Consider the following 24781-nt stretch of genomic DNA (forward strand, 5'->3'; position numbering starts at 1 on the left):
AAAAATACRACACAGTCATTTGCATCCACTGGAAGTATTATATATAATTAAAAATAAATTCATTAACAATAAATTCATTTTAAGAGCAAGCAGCTCATTTGCACAAAGTAAGAAACAGGAATAGAGAACAAGATAATTGATAGCGGACCCAATTCATTAGAAAATATTTTCATTACTGAGATTCTGCAGATCAAGCTACAATATTTGTGTTACCAGAAGTCTTCATGCTGCACTTCAAGAACAGAAGACATTTATTAGTGTACTGTTCATCAAGAGAGCAATATAAGCACAGATTTCAATTAAACCCTCAGACTTTATGTGGGCACAAAGGTGGACTCTTCAGCTTGCTGGAGCACTGCAAAAATTGTCTAGATGTAGCAAATAACTCTAATAAATCAATGAACTGAAGAAATTATTTCAGAAAAATATTCTTAAAGCACACATCAAGCAAGCAGATTTCACAGCAAATGCAAAGGTCCTACAACACTAAAGCTGTTGCCAAAAAGTCTCCTGCAGTCAAAGTCAGTGAAAAAATTCTCCTCCAAAGTTTTGACTACTCTGTTAAAGATGACCACCTCCACAGCAGAGCCAACAGACTAGAAGATGTGAGCACTCCTCATCCATTTCAAGGCAAAATCAACTAGCTTAGCTTAGGACTACTGCCACCGTGAGGAAGGTAACATCCAGCAAAGCCATGGTAGCAAACAGCTAGGATGAGTACTACTATAACCATCAGTGACCTCTTGGAAGTAAATGTCTAAAATTCACTTCCAGGAGAGGACAGTAAATCCATCCATTAAAGAGAATAGTTGGACTATTGTGATTTTACACAAATCAAGTACACATTATAAAGGCACTCTATAAAGCTGTTAAAACTTTCAGCATCCTCCTTGTTCAACATCATGGGATCCTCTTCTTAAGTCTGTTACTTTGATCACAGATATCACCTTAGTTTCTCACCACCTCTACAACAGCTACCAGAAGCCATGAGAAGGCAATTCCGTGCTCAGCCTTTTCTTTTGTCACTGATTTCTTTTCACAGAAAAGTAGCAAACAAAACAATTTATAGTATGCTTTCAGGACAACAGGGAGACTGGAATCACTTATACTTTAAATTTACTCACAGGTATATCTGTCTGCAAGTAAACCAACAGCTCGCTAGGTAGGTGTTTCACTCTGAACTCTAAGAAGTGTCTGTCTGCATCTAGGCCAAATTTTTTCAATCTGTGTTAAGACATAGTTATTTCACCAGCAAATAATTCTCTATCTGCTATCATTCTTTAAGTACCTAACTGTAACACCAGTCTATGTGCACAGATTTGCTAATCCATTATCTCTTGAATCTGTACATCTGGCATACATGCAAAAGTCTACTTCTTTGTTGGGTCCAAAGTTCCCCCCTTGGTGAACAGTGCGAAGGGCTCTTTACCAAACTACAGACGATTTTATACTGTGAGGATGAACCCTGTGCACCTCTTCCTGTGTGCCCAACAGCCATGCCAATGTATGAAAATTGGTCAATAATACTATTGCATGCTCATCCAAAATATGAAGGAGCCCACTATTCTCAGAGACTCTACATTACTAACAATGTCAGTGACTTACTGAATGCTGATAAAATGAACCTCTTTGGTGCTTGAACTATCACTACACTTGACCAATAACTAAGAGTCTGGCCTATTACACTGAAAGGAGAGCTATAAGGTGCGAATCCTGTGGTGCAAGCGAAAAAAGCCTTAAAAGTTCCCTGAGTCAAGGCACACACATGCTGAAACAGAAAGCGTTCCAAGTGTTGGTTCTCAGAAAAAGAAGTCGCAGCCCACCTAGTAACTGCTTTACCTCAGTTTCTCTCTTGAATACTGTGATAAGGGGACCAAGCACTCACAGGGGTGGGCAGGTGGATGTCCCTTACAGCTGATACTAGGAGTACTCCACAGCAGCAAAAGGACCTTTTCTTTAAACTTACACACTTGAAAATGCTGTTTTCTAAAGGGAAGGAGCAAGACTTTCAAAAGAACTCAGTTTTCATTGTCAACAACACGTTGAAAAATTAGGTTTCTTCCTTTTGGTATCCTAGTTTTCTTGCTTTTTCTAAAGCTGCCCTAGTTTATATGTCTGAGTTGTTGTGATCTCACTTATGAGAAACACTTTAGATTGGGAAGCTGTGTTTAAATTAGGAATCCAAGTAAGTATTTTTGGGAAAAGATGAATTAGAGCAATTTCCTTTTTCTTTCTCTCTATTCTCCTGATAAGACTGCTTTTAACACAAGCAYGGGTGCATGAGAAAGCAAGGAAATACACAACTCAAAAGCATGATGAAATTTTAAATAGAATTATAGTCTTTTGTCAAATATTAGTTGGAACAGCTAACACAAGATGGCAGGGATCAAAATAGAACCACCTCATTTTTAAAGCCTTTAACATTTCAGATGTTAGAACTACTTTGTTCTTTAACTCACAGCTAACAGGAAACTGTTTAATAATCCAGCCATTGAATAATCCCTAGAGACAGCAAATTACAACCGATGATTCTATCAGAGCTAAATAGCAAAAGCACAGAGAAATTAACACCTGCAGTGCAGCTCTTTGGAAAGCCTCAGCAATTACGACTATATACCCGAAAGTGACTGCCTGTGGCCCTAGCATGTCATTCTGCCAAGGAGCCGGCATTTACAATCAATTTCAATCAACTTCCATGCCACTCTTCCCATTGACTGACAGGCTGAGTTCTTGTCAGAGTAACGAGTCAAGTTTGTGCCAATCACTGACAAAAGGCAAGTTTGATCGTTCATCTTTCCATTACAAAAATCAGAAACACAGTTTACTCATGGGGATATATGTTGAATTTACAATTTTGCACCTTGCAATTCCTTTGTATCAAATTCTGACTTTTGTCCTTACACGTGTGTTAGCAAAGGCATGTCAAGAGAGGTGCTCACCACCACAGCTTCACAAAGGAACTTTACAGTTACCACAGTAACACAGAACAGTTTACAGTTTACCACAAATAAAAGTATTTTGAGATTTTTTTTGGGGGGGGGGGGCAGGGGGGAGCATCAGCAGAGCCAGTTTACCGCCTAAATACTCTGTTCATAGACATCTTTTGGTAAGCAGCTTGCTCATTCCGACATACAGCTGAGACAAATGAGATGACRTGAGTAAACAACAGCAAGTGAAAGATCATGGCTAGGGGAAATTTGTGCATGTGACTAATAAATTCAGTGAGTGAAGAAAGGTGACAGAATGGTAAAAGGTGTTATTTTTTTTCCTAATTAGTCTTAAAATAATTCGACATCTGTCCTGTGAATTACAGAAAAAGTCATGCCTGAAGTCTACTGGTCTCCAAGAAGAAGAAAAAAAGATAATTTGTGCTTCATAAGGTAAGATGTGCATCAGTCTTCAGCTAAAATTTCCATGCATAAATTGACTTCATCCACTGTACTCCATTAAGGCAACAAATATTGAATAAAGGCTCTCATTTCCAGAAGGAAAAATGGAAGGCTGACAGTAAGACCAACCACAAAATTTACTTTTTTTCCTTCTTTCTACAGATTTATTACGAAATGACTTACAATAAACTATCACTCCACACAGTGATATTAACCCAAGGTCTGAAATTCTGTCACGTTCGTTTTAAAGAACAGTCTTCCAAGCTGAAATAAAAGTAAAAAGACAACACCTCAACTTATTACACATCACTATGAAAAGCTCAGGCTGAAGGCTTCATGCTCCTCAACATCAACAGGAGATACAAGCCAAAGCCAGGTTAGATTTTTTTTTTTTGCACAAACAAGTGGAAAAATAATTTTATACTGACAATATGTAGCAAGAGAATCTTAGAAGTCTGCAATGCTTCATTTTATATATTTCTCAGCAAATTATTTATTTTCTTCCTAAATCAAATTTCCCAATACAACTCACATTTCCTGATCTAACAGGACCTATGAAAGTCATTATAAAATGTTCCTATTCTCAGGACAGATTTAACTCCACTTAAAGGGAAGGTGGATGGAAAAGGTCTGTGTAATGTACTTACCCTTGCATACTTTGCAGCACTGGCTTTCCACGTGCACTGGGAGAGCATCAGAAGGACAATCAAGAGGGGGACAGGACATCCTTCGGCACTCCACAACTCCACTCTAAGCAAAGGTTATTAAGACAAAATTCAACTATGACTTGTTGTAATTAGCGAGTATTTTATGCAAAACACAAACATAAGGCAGAAAACTCATTAAGTAAATGAAAATAGCATTATGGATTACATCCTTCAGTAACAAGTTTAATCCTGACTGCCAACCTGCATCTAAATGCACCTGAAGGAGAATCACCCGATTTTGATATATGTTACTGGTTTTACCCCACTTGCCCAGAGCAGCAAAGCAGGTTAAGTGGAAAACATAAGCCCATCTTTACAAGAATGTAAGCATCACTTTTTATAGGCTCTGCCAATCACCTTCATGATTTTTAACAATACGTTTTCTATTTTCTCGAGCAAACARAGAGTCCCTTCAGATATTTATCAAATAATTTCAACAAGGCAAGATTTACATTCTAATTTTCTTCTGTTCCTCAGGTTTTCACAGTGATAAACACTGAAAACAGAATCTGCATGTTGTTAACAGGCAAGATGCAACTAAGCATCTATGAATACTATTAAGATAATGAATCCATTTTAAAGAACTACTGCAGCGAAAACAGTTCCGAACCAAACAGTCAACACCATGATTTCACCCCAAAACAGTAAAGTCCTCACAGATATAATTAGATCAAATAAGAGAGTATTGTCAAGGGAAAGCGGATTTTATCTATGAAGTCTGCACATAAGAAATATCAGTTAAAAAAAAAAAAAACACACACATTTCCCTCTCTATTGTTCATACTGCCACTAGGTGCATACTGAAAAACATAATTATTCTCAGAGTTAGCATTACGTATTCAAGCTCCATTTTCACATTTTAATTAGGCCCTACTCCTTAAACTCTTTAGAAATTCTTACTTTGCATGTGCAATTCCTGCAGTGATCATCTTCTACCCATGAGTCTTTGTCTCTATAGATCACTCCATTTACTTGACAAGTCTTCTCACAATGACAGTCTTCCAATTGACTCAGCCTTGTTTCTGCATAATTTAACTATAAATGAAAGTAGCTTGATGAGATTTCTGCAATTCAAACACATGACTTTAACAAAGCAAATATGAGAAAGCAGTATACTTATTTTTAGCTGAAGCAAGTTTGACTACAAACTTTGAAACACTGAACCAGGATGTCAGCAGGTATAAACTAACCCTACTCCACAGACTTTGATGGAGCTGTGCTAAACGACAATAGTTTATGACCTAGGAAACTGCCTCTTGTACTTTAACGAACCCCACTAAGATCTCCTCAGGAATGTATAGGTACTAACAAAGGTACACGAAATACACTTGTTTGTCAAAGGAATTTCTTAATTGCCCATTACCCTGATTATAGGTCATAAAGCATGAAGGCAGGCAGACTGACCTTTTCTAACCATCCCCATCTCTTCCTTGTCAAGCATCAGCCAGAGCACTACTTTCTGGCTTTTTAGAAAGATCTTAGCCTTATAATAGCAAATACGACTTACAGGTGAAAGAAGGATTTTTAAACAACATTGTACAGATATTTCCAGACTGTCATTAATGGAGAATAGGTGTTCCATGAGTTAACCCCGGGCTGGTGACTAGCCCTCTACAGTCCTTGCTATTCTCATTACCTTCTCAATTCCAGCTACTAAAAGGCATAAAGAAGCCAAAACCAATGAACCTTTTCCTAGTACTACATCTGTAGGCTAGATATTGCTACACTTACTCATGAGATACTATGCAATAACAAATGGGAGCAGTGATGATTCACGCAGTGACGGAAAAGGACAGTGGCCCTCTGGACAGCAAACAGGAGGGAGAACCTATGTGATTCATCGTACAGGCAGGATCCATTCCTCACTGCTTCTTGTTCTGCCTGACATAACCAGGAGGCTTCTCAAACTGCCCTTTCCTAAGCCCTCCCTTTCATACAGGGTACCCTCTTAAACTGAGGGTCCTCCAGAGAGCAACAACCCTCATCGATGCGCACCTCGTACCTAGTGCCATCTCTAACCCTGAAGAGGACTCCAAATGTCCTCTTCATATTAACTAAAATTCAAAAAAAGTCCTACCAAGACTCAATATTTAGAGGTAAACATGTGCATTCTTTACACCCCAGAACTGCCATCACTCTAAAATTACTCTACTGCCAGATAGATCCAAGTTTCTCAAGGTCTTGATATTTTATCTTCATATTTGTTGTATGTGCATAAGCCATCACACTGAAGCCATTGCAGATAGTGAGGCTACTTGAATCGGGCACAAGATAAAATGAATGCCTACCCTATTCTGTTATAAATACCAAACTATTATTCCACATTACAGACTAATACATCTTAATAGCAGCAAAATTCATAAAGATGAATGCACAGAGCTGCAGTCTTTTTTTACATAATAGCATACACCTGAGTTTTATACATTTCTATCCTCTAAAATTCCATTGACTTTAAGTGAAATTATTCTAACATGCCCATTTTACTTCCTGACAGTAAAAGAGCAACATACTGGGGGGGGGAGGGGGAATGCACGCACACGGGAAGGAATAATAGACAAGTTTCTGTGTTTTCTTCTCTGCAGTCCTCCTGAGTGAAAGCCCTGAATAAAAGCTCTGAATTCCTTAAATTGTTATTCTAGGATATTACTGAGATTGACACGCACCTCTCCCCAAACCCAATATGTTCTGGTGACTTCAAAATTCCTTTTCACATTTTAGAGGCAAAACCCATCCTCTTACTGAGCTGCTTGTTTTCAGCAGAAACCCTCATTATATTTACAGTGTATAAAATATATTCAATTTTGTTAAAAAGATGTCTGATTTGTCTTATGTTTGTACTTTATTTACATGCGTGGATCATAAATTTTTAATACAAAAATAACAAAAATGAACCTTCCTATGGAAGTGTGCTATACAAATTTTAAAGACAAAGGATATTAGAACATCCGGTTTTGAAGATGGCACTTAATATTGCCCTTTTTCTGTCCTAATACTTATCACAGAAAAAGAAGAAAATGCTGTGAGAATAAAAATTTTGTATTTTTTAGTTTTTTCTATTGCTTGCATTATCTTGCTAAATTCATATCAATTTTATTTATTTAAATATCATCTACCTCCTGTTCTAAGAAATATCTTAAACACAGTGGATCAATTATCAAAATAAAAATACACATGTATGACCAGTGCTACCTTTGTTCAGGCACCTGTACCTGTGGTGTTACACAACTTGCCACTTCATCTTTACTAGAAGGAGGGCAGGCAACAAGGAACCCTCCAATACTCACAGGTCAATCAGTGCATCACAGCCCACAAAATCTGTTCAGAAAGAACATTTAACTGTCATCTCCTACGCTGGAGTGACCAGGCACATTCCATTTGTGTTTAAGCTTCAGGGCTTAATTGAAAAGTTTCTACTGTGCTCAGCAAAACAAGGAATTCCTTAAAATTAGCTGAAACAGGTTTCCAAATGTTGTCAAATACGCATAAGTAGATTTGTCAAAGATTTAAAGCATCAGTAGAAAATCCTCAGGCTTCAAATGTTTTATATTTTTTAGGTTATGAACTGAAATAAACTAATGAGAGGGAAGAAATTCACACCACATTCAACATTTTCCATATACTAACCTAATTCTAAGTTCTTAACATTCAGAAATATTTAGTTAGCTGTTTCTCACACAACTTATTTAACATTTTCCTTGCTTMTCCTCTGTCTATATGAATAACTGAAAGACAGACTGCTGTTAAAAATGTATTATTTCTGGCAAAATTAGAAATAAATGTATACAACTTTCCAAGAAAAATTTTTTGTTCATGTAAGTATTCATGGCCATATAAATCCATGGTATAAACAAACCAACAAAACTATTCCATCCATGAACTCAAGTGCTTAATTTTCTTGTTTTTAATAAAAACAAGCTTCAACCCTTTTGACCTCAACCAAAGAAAGACTTGGTAAATGTTTGTGCTGAAAGGCTTTAGTGGCTCTCTCCAGCACAAGCCCATCCTCGTGCGAGCCCGCAAGTTACTGAAAAGAAAGTATACGCCACTCAAATGTAGGAGATCCCRAGGCTGGTTTCAGTAGAATGTTATCAAGTGTTGCATGAATTATTTTAACCATTAYACTTAAAGAGTAACCAATAATATTTCAGCATGGTGGTTGGGAATGCTGAACTGTAACATGATCCTTTTGTCCTGCAGCAAATTAGTATTTTAGCTGGATTTCTAACAATCTGATCTATTACCTTTCCCCATTTACAGACAAAAGATTAGACCAATGAAACATTCACTGGAAAGATTCAGACCTCATTTAAATTGCAACAAAAATAGCATAGGCTTAAAAAGCTAGTGTTTACACACCTGTAAAAGCTATGTCTTTTCAAGGCATAGGTAAAAAAGGGACATAACAGCAGTTAGTTTTTTACAGGTCATAATCAAATGCTCCTGTACCTAGCATTTAATGATAACTTGCTTTAGACAGTGCTCTACCGGGCCCTTTATACGGCCTCCGTGTGTTGTCCAGAGCCGGCCCAAGACCCGAGGGGCCCTGAGGTAAACCCTCAGGGCGTGGGGTACTCTCTCCTCCTACCTACATGCTGCATAATTTGCAAGGCTTCCAAAATTAGTGAAGTCCTAAGCCACTGTTCTGATGTTTCTTCCCCAAACAGCTCTGGTCCAAGTCTTCATAGCTTGTATTATATAAATTGCACGTACACATTTGTTGCAAGCAACATTTGTTGGTCTATTCAATGCTGTAATACAGCTGTGATCAAACACAGACCTAGGGAGCAACTAAAGCCCCAGCTATAGCAGAGCCTAAAAGCAACAGCTGGTTGTCAAACCACAGGGCACGCTTTTCCAAAACATCATGTTCGCACACTGCATCTCTTGGTACGGGGCCAGCAGCTGGGGGTCACTGCTCATGTACGTTTGCAAGCCATTCTTTGACCACCTGCCTTGGCAAAAGTTATCTCCGCAGAAGGGCTGTACAGCTGCCTAAGGCAGCTCTTTGCCTTGTCAGACATCATCATCGCCATATTATATACTTGTATCTGCATTAGGATCGCTTGGGGCCATTTACCCCCTAGAATGAAAATGGCAGGTACAAGCCTCAAAGCTTATCTTAAATTCCTCCAATTTTAATATGCATTTGTCCAGCAATTTAGTTTCCTTTCCTTGTACATGAGTTTTTCCTGGACAACAGCGTTTCTGTAACCAATGCAATGAAAGACTCAGCGCACTTCAAGAGGAAAGGAACTCACAATGAAAGGTTATCCCAGGACCACTTTATGGAAGCACGAAGTCTCTGAGTACAAATACTGTGTTATTTGCTTCCCCCCTAAAGCACTAGCAAGCAAAAATATAATTAACAGCAGAGAAAGCAAGTTACTCAGTACACTGCATAATTGGAACATGCTCATACCACCAGCAGGGCTCAAAATAATTGCCTCTGTTTCACAGTACAAGCAGCAAACTGAACTAAAAGCTTCACATTTTTCATTCTGAGTCAGCCTGTCCAAAGCATGTCAGCTGGGTAAGTGGCTTGTCAGTATAATGCACACTCATAAAAATATTTTTTTTCCTTTCCTATTAGGAAAGAAAAAAAAACAAACTTAAAGGCAGCACAGTAGTAAGTATCACACATATAATGCTTTTATACTAGTACCACTACTATGCAAATCCTATTTTTGAAATTCCTGTTCAGTAACTACACTGAGAGTAAAGACAGCTACAGGTTGGTTTTAGTTGCACTTAAATCTACAAGTAATTAGCACATGATGAGACAATTAATTGCCTTTTACCATGGACCAGATGGTTTACCAACATTAACCTCAAAAAGTGTTCACAGATTGCCCTTTAACACACACTGGGGTTCAGTCACCTCTAAAACAAGGCTTTCCTACCCAGAAGCCAGACCACAGCCTGAGCAGAAGGGACTGGGCTAACACAGAGATTGACTGTGCAACATGGGAGCAGACAAGATAATTCCCAAAACTCCAAACAAAAAAAACCCTATAGCTTCCCATACACCCCACCCACAACGCGAACCAGTAAAAAAACAGCATAACCTGGATCTGGGTTAACTTTACACTGTAAAAGCCGTTGATAAAAGGTGACGTTGAGATCAGCATATCCAGCAGCTTCACAGGCATTTCTATTTTGGGGCCCATGTAATTCTTCTGCTGCTTTGGGGCTCGTGTGAGCCCCCCCACACACATTTTGAGGCCATTTCAGTTCCTAGTAAAGAAACCACACCACCCTCCTGGAGAGTCCACAGSGCTTCCAGGGGTCAGCGCTCCACGGGCAAACATGCACCCTCTGACAGCACGACTTAGTGAGGAAATCACAGAGGGATTTCACTCCTTTGTTTCTGCATTCATCCCAGACATGAAAAAGGAAATCACACTAAGGCTTCTTGCAAAAAACAGACCCTTGGCCTTTTGTCGCTATCTTACGAAGAGCAAGTCAGGCAATAGAAGTTCTATGAGGCTTAAGCAACATCCATGAAACTCTCTCCTTAAATCCACGGCAGATAGGGGTACTGGCAGAAGGAAAAAAAGTGAAAAAACGTTTCTCTGTCACGAAAACGTAAAATAATTGCAAAAGGATGAATTACTTCTATGCTGGTCTCAGCAAAGGAGGAAACGGGGAATTGACAAAGAAGCTTAGGTACCTACTTTTGCAGTCATTTTTGCCAGGAGTTCTTGCAAATCCATGATTCCTTGCACCAGACTTAAGAAATCACTGCAGGTCGGGCATGCTCAATAAAGGAAGTTTAAAAAGAAAAGGAAAAGAAAGGAGGAGAAGGAAAGAAACAATAACCCGTAAATAAATCAAATCTGATATTCTTTTGATATGTCATTTGCTGTTTATTTGAACATAAAATGCAATCTTTACACAGAATTTTTGCTTTCTGGGAGTCACCATACGCAACAATGACAAGCCTGAAAATATTACTTTTAAAATAAAGAAATAATTCATATTAAAAATCTAACAACTCTAGAGTAAATAAATTGCTACTTACTGCGATTCAGATTAGGACACTGCGTTATATATCCATTAGGTATAAAGATGATTTTCACATCTTGAATAACACCCTTTGTAAAAGAAGAGATAACTGGTAATACAGATTACGAGCATGCACTTAGGTCTGTACAAGTTTTTTCACAAGCTATCTGTTGAGAGGTACAAACAACTGACCAGCTCACTCTTTTCATGAAGATAACAACTTAAGATGGACAAAACATAACGATTTCTCCTCCCAGTCTTCCTGGGTGTTTGCATGTTAATTTTCATAAAACAGACACAAATAATACTGTTTTGTCTTTTGCAATCACTAAATATAAGCTGCTTAAATGTCTTAAAATGGGAAGACATTAGTGAAAARCAATGAAATAATACCAATTATTCAAGCCTATGAGACACTGCAAATAGAAGAAAAAAACACTCAGCAATATGCTTAGTGATTTAGCAAAGGCGGCTGTGAAATCGAATATTACATGAAGAGGAGTATATAGTGCAGAAGGTAAGTAAGAGCCTACACTTTGGCTGTTCATTGCAAATACAGTAAGTAACATTTAACGTTTATGTGTTCATTTTCTAAAACAGCAGAAGGTAATCAGCAAGCACTGTTTCCTGCTTACTGTTTCATGATCAAACATTAACTGAAAATATTAATAGACATAATCAGATCACACTGTCTCTCTTGCACAAGAGTAGACATTTATTAACCTTTTCATCTATGAAAATAATGAAACCATCATAATGAGAAGTAATACTGTCACTAGAAAAGGAACATCCAGAAAGCTATTTTATACACCTCTTGCCAATAGTCAGTGAGAAATTAGAAGCTGAAGGGCAAAAAAATACTTTAATGCTTAAGTCTCTCCAGTGAAAAGCTTAACCAAGAATAAATGAGATTACAAAGTTTCACCATATCATATCACGCAGCTAACAAGAAACCATCCAGAGAAAAGTGATAAGATGCTTTCCTGAACTTAAAAAAAGCAAAGCTCAGCTTTAAATATGTTTAACCTCTTTGTTGCACCAGTACCCCACTGGTTAACCGTCATTTGGATAGGTTTATATTTAAATGCAAATAAAGAAGAAAAAAAGGGGGGGGGAGGATCTTTTTCAGCCCACGAAAACTTTAAGATGTCTGTTGCAGGCTTTAGAGGCCCCAACACCACAAACAATCTGAAGAGGAAACACAGCTGTTTTGCTTTTTAATTTCTGTCCACACGTTACCACAGGAAAAAGGGTTAGCTTCAATTCACCAGTGGGAACATATAGATGCCTTCTATGTTTATACATCCTCTGATACGGATAGAATTAATACGATCAAATACAGAAGTGATCCTTTAACTTCAAAGAGCACAGACTTTGCTGATGTAATTTTTTTAACAGAAAGACTTCATTATAGGCAGACACTTATGGCAGTCATAATTACTGTAATAAATACGAACAAAAGCGCCGCCACCTCCCTGGGGCGGGCGGCCCGGCCCCCGGCCCCTCCACACGCTGCGGACGTGCCCCCGCCAGGTGCTCCAGCTGTCGCTACCCGAGGCACCGCACTTCCTTCACCGAAGTCGGCGTGACTCCGCAACCGAAGGGGCAGCAGAGCACCGAGTGCACGTGTGATGCTGTGCAGTTAAAATACCAATTTACTTCCTAAGCACCTACCGTACAATTCCCAGGCAGCAGGACTAAGATCAATAGAGCCTATTACAGCAGACAGAAAAATTACCATCTTTTGACATCAACCACCTATTCAGCAATGTATTAATAAGTCCACCTCCGCAGTGGCTTTCTGGAGGGAGCCTTAGGCAGGAGGGCTCTCCTCAGCGAGGAGAGGCGCTTTGCTGCCAACGCTGGTGGTGACAGCAATCAGACCCTTCCCACTCTGAGGGTCCTCCAGACACCTGCTATCACTGTTTTCCTCCTTTCACTTGCATTTACTTTTGTTTCCTAATCTGATTATAACGGTATTCTTTAGCACTAGAACAAATGTTGCTTTTGGGGCATACAAAGAAACCTGAAGGGTCAGTGTGAATTTTTCAAAGGAAGTAATCCACAAGATTCCCTTTAAAGCAAACAGACAAAGTTATCCTAAAGCCTGCTCTGTATTTGCTCCCTCCACTGATGTGCTAAAACCACTCTGTCTCGTCAGGGGAAGTCCCAACTCTAAATGCTTGGTCACAGCAGATAAGTTGCACAGTTGTGAAAGGCCGGACCAAACTCCCAGGAATATGCCGTAGAGTACGTCATTCCCCAGCACTGGCACAGACACGGCAGGGCTACTTGTGGAATTATCTTTATAAACAGGGATGTGGAACAGAGGTATAAATAAGCAAAATGGCAGCAACTGGCCACAGTGATTCAAGAACATGATCTTTTCCCCTTACTCTTCTGATACACTGAAGAAGTATCATCTGAATCAACATGAGAATGTGGCCCACAATGCTATTAATGCTATCCTTTTATGGGGCAGAAGGAGACACACAACAATTATTTGACTATCACTAAAATAAGACTATATTTGGAATAGCTAAGATAATGCTCAGAACAGTACCCAATGCTTTTTGATGCATATATTGTCATGGCTCCAACACACATACAAAAATGCTAAATCTTTTTTAACTTTTATTTCCCTGCAGATCTCTGTTTACACTAAGGAAAATAAGTCTATTTTTCTATATGCTAAAACAGTGAAACAAATTGCTCTGAAAAAGAAAGGGAGGTCCTGCTGAGCATGTAAATATATGGAAAGAGATATGAACTCTTTATAAACTGGCAGAAGTCCAAGCTTTTGCAATGATTAACAAAAAGTAAGATTTCTGAAACTCTCAAGCCGGATTAAAAAAATACAACCAATTACATATTTCTTCCCTGAAGAAAGTTAGTAAAATATTCAAGCATGCATAAAGCAAAGTAAGGCACTTGTCAACTTTCATTACGATCAATAAAAACTGTCAGCTCATTAGCATATCATTAGCTACCCTGCTGTTTCCAAAGTGTTAATGCGTAGAAATATTAATTTACAAACATATAATATCCCAGAGTTCTGCGGCTCTGACTGCCTGCATAAAATAAGAATTTAAGATGGGTGAATGCAGTATAACTTCTTCTTCTCCTATGTAGCTATAAACATATGCTTACCATCTGTGGAATTATGGGAAGCAGCTGAGGTAAAAAACAACAGCTGTAGAATAAAATAATGCTATCAATTCCACTTCACAGTGACAGCTCAGCTGTTGGAAGATGAAATGAACTCCAGGTTCAGAGCAATTCTTGGACCACAATTTAAATTAAAATGAAAGTTAGCTTTTGCCTCTGTTTCACGATTAGAATTGTTGGAGTTGCTATAATAATTTTACCCTAAATAATTCAGCATAAAATAATTTTCCTAGCTTGCTGAAATTGAGGGATTTGGAGGAGAGGTCCTCAGAAAAACAGCAACTTGTAAAATTATCTTACGAACTGACTGCCTCAAAGGGAAACTGAGTGGGTGGTAAATCACCTTGCCAACAAAGCAATGTCAATATTGAGGATACGCAGATTAACCTATCACTAAACTATGAGTTTTTATTCATAGATGCTTACACCTAGGTTCGTTTTCCAAAACTGGGAGAAATATCAGAAACTTTTCTGTAGCCTGCTTACCAAAGAAAAGCATTAATTTTAAAGAACRGGGTTTATTTGTTGTTGGATTGGTGTGTGTTTGTTAGCCCAGCAAGTCAACCTTGACCTTAAAATCATATAGCCTCACCAGGGGACAAAGAAAAACTGAAAGAAAACACACAGGAGAGGGAGTCTCCAAAATTTAGGTCATTTTTCTGTCCTTTGCAATTTCTGATCCTCATGCCCATACTGGCCTGCTCAAGGAAGGTGTCTTGGGGAGCCTCATAAATAGAAAAGACAACAGGCAGGCCATTCCAGCCAGAAGGTAGGAGCAGCCTGCATCCTGGCAGCTATTCACTTTTTCAGCGATCTGTGCTGTTTGGAAGCAATGAAGGACAAGGCATGGCTCATGAATGTAATTTGCTGACCCATTAATTCAGCCACTGCTGAGAAACTCAGATGACACACACTTAGTTGGGGAAAATATACAAAAAGGAAAGTACTCCCAGGAACTTAAAATCTACTGTGTTTTGCAGCAGGGCATGCACATTGCATTTGACGGCGAACATCTGCCAAAGCCCGAAGAATGGCAAGCAAGAAGAGCTCTTCTATGCTAGAAGTCAATGCCCAAAGAGGCAAACGAGAAAGAGGCAGCAGAGGCAAACAGTAGCAGGGTGAGAGTGTCCTGTGTGCGAAACCAAGGAGGAACTGGCCACCACGAATGATTAGAGCAGCACTGCCTGGCCACGAGACCACAGCAGAGCAGCTGTTTTGGGAAGGTTTAAAGATGAAACCCAAGAATTGACTCAGATTCCTTCTACGCAGTCTAACTCCATGCACAAGAGATAAAAGGCAGAGTGCAGGAGGAGTTGTGAGCTCAATAAATGAAATCTAAAGAAAGCAACCCAAATGAACCCCAAATATGGGATATTGCAGTCAATTATTACAGCATTCTTCCTTGCAGAAACTGACCCTTTTCTCTAAGTATTGGACCTGCCCCAAATCTCAAGCCCCCAGTTTCTACCAACGTTCACACAAACCAGATTTCAAGAGTGTAAGATAAGTAGTCAGAGGTATTGCATTGCCTACTCAGTCATTTACTTCTTCATGTGTTATTTCATATCTGCTTACCTTAAAGAAACCATGTTTCCTGTTTCTCTGTCCAAGCCATAAATTGCTTTCAGGTGTCAAATTCATTTCTGGGGGATCAATGACACGTTCATAAATCCTGTAGAAGGAATACATTATCATTACTTGTATTCTCTGTTTTGCCTCCCCTCTGAAAAGTTCCTACTCAAAATCAGCTAATGGAAAAAACATAAAAAGTTGAACCAAAAAAATATTCTTCATAAAATACTAAATATTTATCATTGATAGTATTTTTATTTAATTTTTACCTTTAAAGTTTAATTAAATTCCTTCAAAACTATTAAAATCAGTGACACAACAACTGTGGCAGCACTAAGATGAAGAAACTCAATGCCAGAACTCACTCTATTGGAGAAAACAGAATAAAATGCAGACCATCCCATCTTAGGGGTCTCTTTCAACCTCCACTACCAGTTCTAGTGAAAAAATGTAGTTGGAAACAAGATCCAACCAGTCAGAGAACTACACCTTGGGATTCTCACAGCTTTTTAGAGTTTTGAGTGGATTTCACTAAGAAACTCGATTCCACCTCCTACTGCCATAGTCTCTTTGTCTCTGTGCATCTGTGTCATTCCTCTCTGTGCCTGGACCATTCGCTTTATCCACTTCTCCCCAGTTTGCAGCTATTGTCCTATTCCCTTTGCTTAGGTGTTCTCCATGTATGTTTCCACTTCTGCACATCTAACTTGCCCATACCACCGGTACAAGCCCAGAAGAGAACAGGACCTCTTTGAATCTGTTCAATACTTAGAACAGCAGGGACCTTTTCTTGGTTAATCTTCAGGAATTACAATAATAAATAACAATGATAACAGGTAATATCAGACACATAAGCAAGCTTCATGTACTACATAAACTTGCACAAGAATGCTGTAATCTCCATCCCAAATCTCTAAATTTAATTCATGATAAATTGATGTAACACAGCATTTTTAATTTCCAAGAATAAGAATCTGGAGTTCTGAAAAGTTTCTGTTTAGTTTGGGGTTTTTTTGCTTGCTCTTAGGGCAGCAGTAACACCTCTTCAGGAACTCAGACTACTACAATGATGAGACCATGATTTTAGAATATGAAAAATTCAAGACCAGAGAATCTATAGACCCTGGGTTCTCATACTCTCATGTCACATAGGTGGGAGCCATGAACTTACTGCTTCATAACCAAACTAGCATTTTTAATAAGGATTCTTGAGAAGAGGATGAAATGTATTTCCATGACTGTCCAGCTCACAGGGAGTACATATTGCTCTGTAATCACACCAGCATGACAGCCAGTAGAAAAGACTTTGAACACGTCAAGCCCTGTAAAGTATCCGTATGCTTAAAGGGATGAAAATTTTTTCTTCTTCTTTCCCATATTATCATTGCAGCTATTGCTTTAAAATGAACATGAAAAATGAACATCCAAGAAAAAAAACAAGTCAATCAACACAACTTGGTACACAGTTATCTCCCTATTTACACTCCAATCGTTTCTAGCTTAGGCCCACCTAATGTAATCATCGATTTTTGTGTTGTAAGTTGCCATGTTATTGGGAAATTCATACATTTTCAGAGGCCTAAAATGACCTCCCAGTATTACAGAACTTCAAAAAAGCTCTATAAAGTTTTAATGTCAAAGTACAAAGAGACATATATTCCACCCACATTTGCTTATCCAGAAAAGGAGGAGGAAACTATTTGTCAAAACAAAATGGAAGCAATCAGACTAAAAAGCTACAGGCAAACTTGCTATTTCCTTAAAAAGGAACAACAACAACAAAAAAGCCCCAACCTAAGAACAAAGTAGTTACATTATAATTGCAACCTAAGAATGTTAGCAGAGGGGTCCGAAGAGTTCCTAAAATAATCATGGTTTTATTGCTCAACTTTATTGTAATTATAATCAGCCTTAATTCATCACATTTTGTCAACATGACACATTTAAAGCTCCCAGAAATTTTTGCCTCTGCTAGTTCAAAGTATAGACACTTATTAGTATCTATAAAATTACCATGCTGAGCTATTTGAACTGTTCAAACAGCAAAGCAAGATGGTATTCGTTTAAACCATGCTTTGAGAATCATGGGAATTTTGCATGCACTATCTCTATCAATATTTTAAAGTGTAAGCAGAACTTTCTGCTATACCGCATGCAAAATTAAAGATCTGCTCAAATGCAAGCCTGCTGTAAAACGCTGAACAAGGAACAAAGTAATTGACATGCTCCTTGAGAAAGACAATCCCTGAATTACAGTCATGTTAGGAATTTCTCTTCAGATATACAGCGCATCTTTATTCATGACTTAGGTTAATAATGTCCTCACTGAAAAGTGTCTAATCCTGTAAAAGGACTAGTCGATATTCCATGAAGAATTTCTGTTTTTAAATTTCTGTTAACAGATAAACCCCAATGCTTAAAGCAATACAACAGGTTCAACAACACTACTTATTCAAGAGCATTGCTTTTTTTTTGTTGCTTTTTTTTAATTTTTATTGGCCTAGTAAAAGGTTATAAAGGGATTCTACAATATCTGTCTGTAATTATGTAACAAAAACTAATTTTTCAGAGTAAAGCATACAAATTGACATGTATTATATGACAGTTCAATAATAGCAAGGAAGGAAGACAAATTAAAGGCAGGCTACAGCAATTTATCTTGCCTTTCCTCACAGTTTAACAAAGACACAACCTACGTGGAGAAAGGCTGTAATGACCTTTCTGCCAGGGTCTCTTCAGAATGTTCCATCCATAAGATCTATGCCCGAGATGCTCCATATTCCTCTGTCATTCTGGTCTAATTGTATTTCTGCAGCATGCATCAACCTTCTCCTGCTCTGAGATTAATTAAGGGATTAAATACAGGCTGTTTTGTGCCTTAATCCATACGTGTCTAAGAGATTGGTAAAGCTTTTTCTCCCTGGATCTACCCAGGTTTATGATTAAAGTGAAGGTATTAGATGCAGATCAGGATTTGCTTAATTTCCTATGTAAAAAGAGGTTTTGGATGATGCTATTTGGTTCATGGGCAATGCGAACTTACTTTATTACTGAATACTGTTAAACAAAAACCTAAAAGGCCAAACAAGCATGAATACAGCCTATCACTACCCCTGTAATTCTCCCTATGCTCTTGGCAAATGAAAAGATCAAAAAGCGCATGTGAACTCATTACAAAGGAAATAAACTAGCAGACCACAAGGAACATGGTTCACTGTACAGTACTTTGTTAATGAAGAAGAATTAAAATTTAAAAAATAAACAAAACCCCTGCAGCTCATGGGGAAAAAAAAGAGAGAATAACGCAAAAATCCCAAGAAACTTTTCTAGCAAGACTGGAAACTGATACTCAAAGGCAAAACACTCACCCAAAGAAAATCTGGGACTACACAAAATAAGCTTTTGAATCAGTATAACCGGGACTACACAAAAGAAGCTTTTGAATCAGTATGAGTGAAGAAACATGATAGTGCTACCAACGCCCAATCAGTGGATTAGACAAAGATTAAAACAAATGTTTTCAAACACTGGTGAATGAAGCTCCACTGGCTGCGTACACTGGTAGTGTAGATCCAGCAAGGCTGACTGATGTACAGCTGGAGCAGAGCCAGGGACTCGACACGTCTCTCCTGGCTGCCAAACTCAGGTTTTAAGTCACAAGAACATCAGTAAGCAGTACAGCATTCTTGGAGGAGGTTTTTGAGAAGGGGAGAGACTTCCCACATATTGAAGACCCGCTAACCATACAAAAAGATCAAGGTGGCACTTGCTGATGACAAATCCTTAAGCAGTAGGGAAAAGGGTTTCACTGACAATTGGATTACCTATGTATATGCCTCTTACAAACCTATCAAAAGTACTGAGCGTTCAAGTGATTTCCAGAGGTTTCCTACACTGAGACAAACCTCAAAAACATGAACATATTGTAGCATATTTCAAAACGTAATGAGAAAAGTTACTACATTAAAAGTGAAATTCTATTATTCTATTATAACTGTTACTTGTTAAGTGGGAAAACCCCTGCTCTGCTCTTATCCCCTTTCCTGCTTTCATTTTCCTGTGGAAGAAAAGAGGTGTTTTTCACGTTGAAAAACTACTGTTGCTGAATAGACACAAAAGGACCCTTCTTTCTTTACAGCTACATTAAGCTTCCACTTCATTCTCATTTTCTTGCTTGATTTTCTGGGCTGAGGTGTCACTTCCATGGCTTTATCCATGCTTGACCAAAACTTTGTATGTGGCACATGAATAGCTAAATTATATCTACTACACTTCCAGGTTATCAAGTGCTGGTCTAGAGTTCCTTGGAGATCAGTTTCCAATATATTTGGTTTTGATACCTGCACAGAGAAATATGCAGTGCACTTCACAAGAACAGGAATGCTTAGAAAGAGGACTCCTGGGAACCATGGTCTCTACAATTACTGCAGACTGAACAGCCCCTCCAGCAACAGGAGACCCAGGTCTCTAGGTTAATGGAAACTCTATTCCATGCCTCAGATTTTCAGATTTATGACTACTGCATTCACTTTCCAAGAGAAAGCTTGATTTGCCCCTTCTTTATGCTGATGTATTTCAAAGGAGCTAAACCATAAACCTGGAGTAATACAACTATGAAGCAATCCTTCTTTCTTGAAATGCTCATGCTTAGAATACATTCACTACCACTAATCCATTTAGCTAAATGTAATAAAAAAAGCACCTGCTAATTGACAAAGACACATAATATCCCTATGGTTTGTATCTATACATCTACCCTATCAACACACTTTGATTTACAAAGTATTTTTATGCAATCCTCAAAACACCTTTTCTGAGGAAGCATTCCAAAGGGGCACCTGTGACATAAGGAATACAATCATACAGAAAACAAAAGATCTATAAAATAATCAGTGGGCTCCTGAAAGGAACTGCATCTAAAATATCTGCATTCAAATACACATGCACACACCTTTCTCCGCATAGCGGAAGACCCTCTCTAGAAACCTAGCTCTTTTGGACAAGGAGACAGTTCCCTTGTGAGCGCTCTATTTAAAATAATTTTTATCACCCTGATATCGTTCCAGTTAGATAGGGAAATATTGTTATCCTTATTTCACACATGCAAACTGAAATATGGAAAGACTAACTGATTTATCCAAGATCACAAAGACTGAGTCACAAAGGGACTTTCCCTAAGATTTAAGACATCAGGCTGCCCTCATGCACTGGGCCAAGTTTCCTCTGGAACAAGTAGGACATGGAATTTTCTCTTGCAGTAAAGTAGATTTCTTGCATGCAACTTTAACAAGCAGAAGTTAACACTTAAAGAGCATTTCTTTTTCTGTGGAGACAAAACTCTCCTTCATACATATAATATTTGCCATGCCAAAAGCATTTTGGAAATAGCTGAAATATTTAGTAGAACAAGAAAACAAACTTTGTCCCTGTCTGCATTAGAATACATAAGCCAGCATGGGCTGAACAGGAGATGCAACTGAAAAATTCTGAAAAATAGACTACCATTCCAACAGTTATTACAAAATAGCATGCCAAATCATGAAATTTCCTATTTATTTGGGGTCTAAAGTATGAGTAAGTTACTAAGAACAGAACGCTGCCTTCTCAGGTTTTCAGACTAGATATGAACGAGAGAGATTTCTTTTATTATCAGTATAGTTAAGTCACAGGTAGCTGCAATCTAAATACTGCTGTGGCTGAAGCATGGCAAGATCCTCATTTCTCAGCCCCTAGTCTCTACCAATTCAAGGGCGGGTTTGTTTATTCTTGATCTGGCTGTCACATTTACTCTCATGAAGCTATAAATTTCTGTGTAGTGGTCAGGTGCGAATTTCATCACACCCAATTTTAGATGCCTCAAAGGTATACACCTACAGTGGAGCTAGTCATCTAGACTCACTTTAGTTGTTGAAGAGACAGAAGTGTTTCCAGGGTGTGATTCATCTAACCATAAATGAATCACTCTCTGAAGGCACCTCCAGTGACTGCACAGGAGCACTTTGACATCAGCGTGACTCATCAAAACAGATTTTTGCAATTCAAAACCTGATCCTTAAAACTGACATTCCCTTGCAAACATTCCTCACCTTAAATACATCCATCCGTATCCTACAAACCTTTAAATAAACACCAAAAGGCATTCAGAAGTCACACGCAGTAATGCATCATTAACAACAGTCTTTGAAATAGCAGTCAACTTCTTCAATAAAAAGGCGGGAAAGGGGCAGGTTTTGCATCAGTTTTTCTCCTAACCTAATCTGCAGAGGTGCTAACTACCTTGACCACTGTTACCATCTTCAGCTGAGGCAGCAAAAACTCAGTACTTCTGAAATAACAAATGTCAGGCCTCTTAGCATAGCCCATAGTATAAAAATAACCAGCCACTTTAAAAAGTTTTCCAGCATGTTTTCTGAATCTCAAATACATAAAGAAACTGATGATTATTTAAGGCTCTAGCTTTAAGATACAGTATTGGCATTCATCTTTATATCTACTCTTCTGAAGGGATTAAGAACTGATTTTGAAAAGAAATACTAGGCTATCTCTATATACTTGTCTTTCAACCCATTGTCTATATGCTTCCCAATGAAAATGTGTCAATACCACCATGATTGTTTGGGKTTTTTTTTTTTTAAATAGTGTTCACAGAATGGATGCATTATTTGACATGCATTCAGTTCTGGGGCAACTTTAACTGAATTATTCATTTAGTCTTCAATGCTCTGTTTCAGAAAAATAATCTTCCTGGGGAAATTTTGATTTTTCATGCTCTCTCTTCTGTCAYAGTATAGGAGTTCACAGTCACTTAACAGAGAAAAGCAATTCAGATAAAAATTTCAGGTTTTGAAGGAAGCCTTTTGTTATTAAATTTTGAATGTACAATAGTAACCACCAACTATTTAATCAAAGTTATTGTTCAAGCTCAAGGAGAGAAAAAAAATAGGTGGTGTCCAGTAATACTGCATGTTAGGAAAAAGGCTCAAAAGTGCATGCTCAAGTTTAAAGTTCTTTTTAGACTCAGTCACTTAAACCATTTCATTGATTTTCCTGTAAAATCACAAGTGAAGGTACTCTAATTATCAGTTTAATTATTCAAAATAGAGAACCTAAATTTAACAATAAAAATGTATCTCAATAAATCTCTATAAGCAACTGCTTTTTCCACAGGAGAGAAATGCAAGTTAACTTTCAAGACACTCCAACACACAGGAGCAAACAAAACAAATGAAAGCAAAGATGGTCAGAAGAGCACATTGCACTGTCAGGTTTGGATTTTATTCTCACACAAAGAGAATAAGGGCAAAGTCAGAGACATATTAGCTGCCTTTTTTGAGCTTTCTTTACACAGCACATTAGGCTTCTCAGTTTCTTACCAAACTATTGATGACTCCTAGCAGTGTTTCTTGGTCCTTCAACTAAAAACCATCTTTGTTATCTATTCAAAGTAGGGGGTGGGACTCGCTAAATGATACGACATTGGCCACACAAAGGAAACTCTCTTCCTCAGAATACTACTACTTATATGGTGTCTTTCTCTTGGAAATCCCAAAGTGCTTTGCATACAAGGTCAATTTTAATAATTTTATTTTGCAGGTGACAAAGCAGAAGCAATTGGTTCCTGATGATTTAATAGTCTTAAGAGTGTCCAAGTCCTAGGCCAACATTGCGTCTAGCAGGCTGCAGCGTTTACCCATCTTCATAGAAAGAACAAAGTACTCATGAATGTGCAAGAAACCCAAAAAATACCTGAAGTCAGACATACTGAGGCAAAAATATGCCAACGCCTACAACATATAAGAAAACAGGCCTTACACCGAGATTGCAAGTATTTCCATTTCTGAGGACATTTAATCTAGTCAGAAAAAGAAATCTGGCCATTTGATTATGATTTCCAAGAGTCTTTTTTCCATAAAAGAATCAGAACAAACTAACAGATCAACTACGTCCCCCATGCAATATGTCTAGAGTACTTTGTACTTTACTGCACATGCACCATCCATAGTCTCCCAGACAGAAATACAGGATTGATACACCAGTGCCAGCTGATTGATATCAGCTGACTTGACACTCAACTGGTTATTGCATATTTCAACTTGGACACCCCCCCTCCTTTTTGTTTTTAAAATAGCTTTCATAAAGTCCATTCTGACCTGGTAAATCTGAGGTAAATAGTACACAGCTCATGGTCCAAACATTGCCCATAAAAGTTGCATGCAATTCGCAGGCAGCAGAAGCACAACAAGAACATACCCATCATTGTTTCAGGTGAAGATGTCACCTGCTGCCTTATTCAGTCAGCTTGGCCACGGCAGTGTTTAAGGTGGCATCTGCATCAGAGAATGCCTGATCTTGTGTGCTAAAGGAGAGGTCATCTACAGACACAGACTTTTCTTATGAATATCAGCGTTCACAACTCTTATAAACTGATGTGAATTTAGGTACTTACCTTTAAATATTTCAATGTGGAGTTGAGAGCCACATAGCTCAAATACCACTTTTCAAATAGATCTCTGAACCAAAGGTATTTTGGCAGTCTTTTTGCCACTTGTAAGCAGATACCGCTATTTGAGTACCAGAGCATACAACTTGTAGCAGCAGTTTCTTACGATCACACAAATATCCATTACAGACAAGGAGACAAATCCACTTATAAAGGAAGACAAGACTCAAACTCAGAGTGTCACTAAAAGACATCCTTTAACATCAGCAAGCTTTGAATCATGTTCTAAATCAGAACACTGAACTAAAGCAAACTTAACAAGAAAGCTAAAATCACAGCACTCTCATTTCTTACCATACCAAACACCATACTAGATTCTCTTCCCAGTAACAGATGCTGAATATTCAGAATACATTCCAGATGCCAAATATGAGTAACCCAAAACTACGCAATTTAAAAAGACTCTAGAAATAGAAGGAGAAATTAATTTAATAGGTACT

The 24781-nt window shown here is 38.2% G+C and overlaps 1 protein-coding gene across 1 annotated transcript in view; it reads right to left on the reverse strand.

Annotated features, from left to right (window-relative positions):
* Nucleotides 1-24781, reverse strand: part of NELL1 (neural EGFL like 1) — a 246135-nt gene that overhangs the window by 219214 nt on the left and 2140 nt on the right. Inside the window, exons 3-7 of the mRNA XM_026069412.1 lie at nt 15845-15941; nt 11118-11190; nt 10771-10853; nt 4997-5131; nt 4037-4139 (exon numbers count right to left, since the gene is read on the reverse strand). Of these exons, the coding sequence (XP_025925197.1) occupies nt 4037-4139; nt 4997-5131; nt 10771-10853; nt 11118-11190; nt 15845-15941 (491 nt within the window). The remainder of the gene's footprint in view (nt 1-4036; nt 4140-4996; nt 5132-10770; nt 10854-11117; nt 11191-15844; nt 15942-24781) is intronic.

Source organism: Apteryx rowi, unplaced genomic scaffold, assembly GCF_003343035.1.
Source record: "Apteryx rowi isolate R43461 unplaced genomic scaffold, aptRow1 scaffold_296, whole genome shotgun sequence".
NCBI classification, from domain to species: Eukaryota; Metazoa; Chordata; class Aves; order Apterygiformes; family Apterygidae; genus Apteryx; species Apteryx rowi.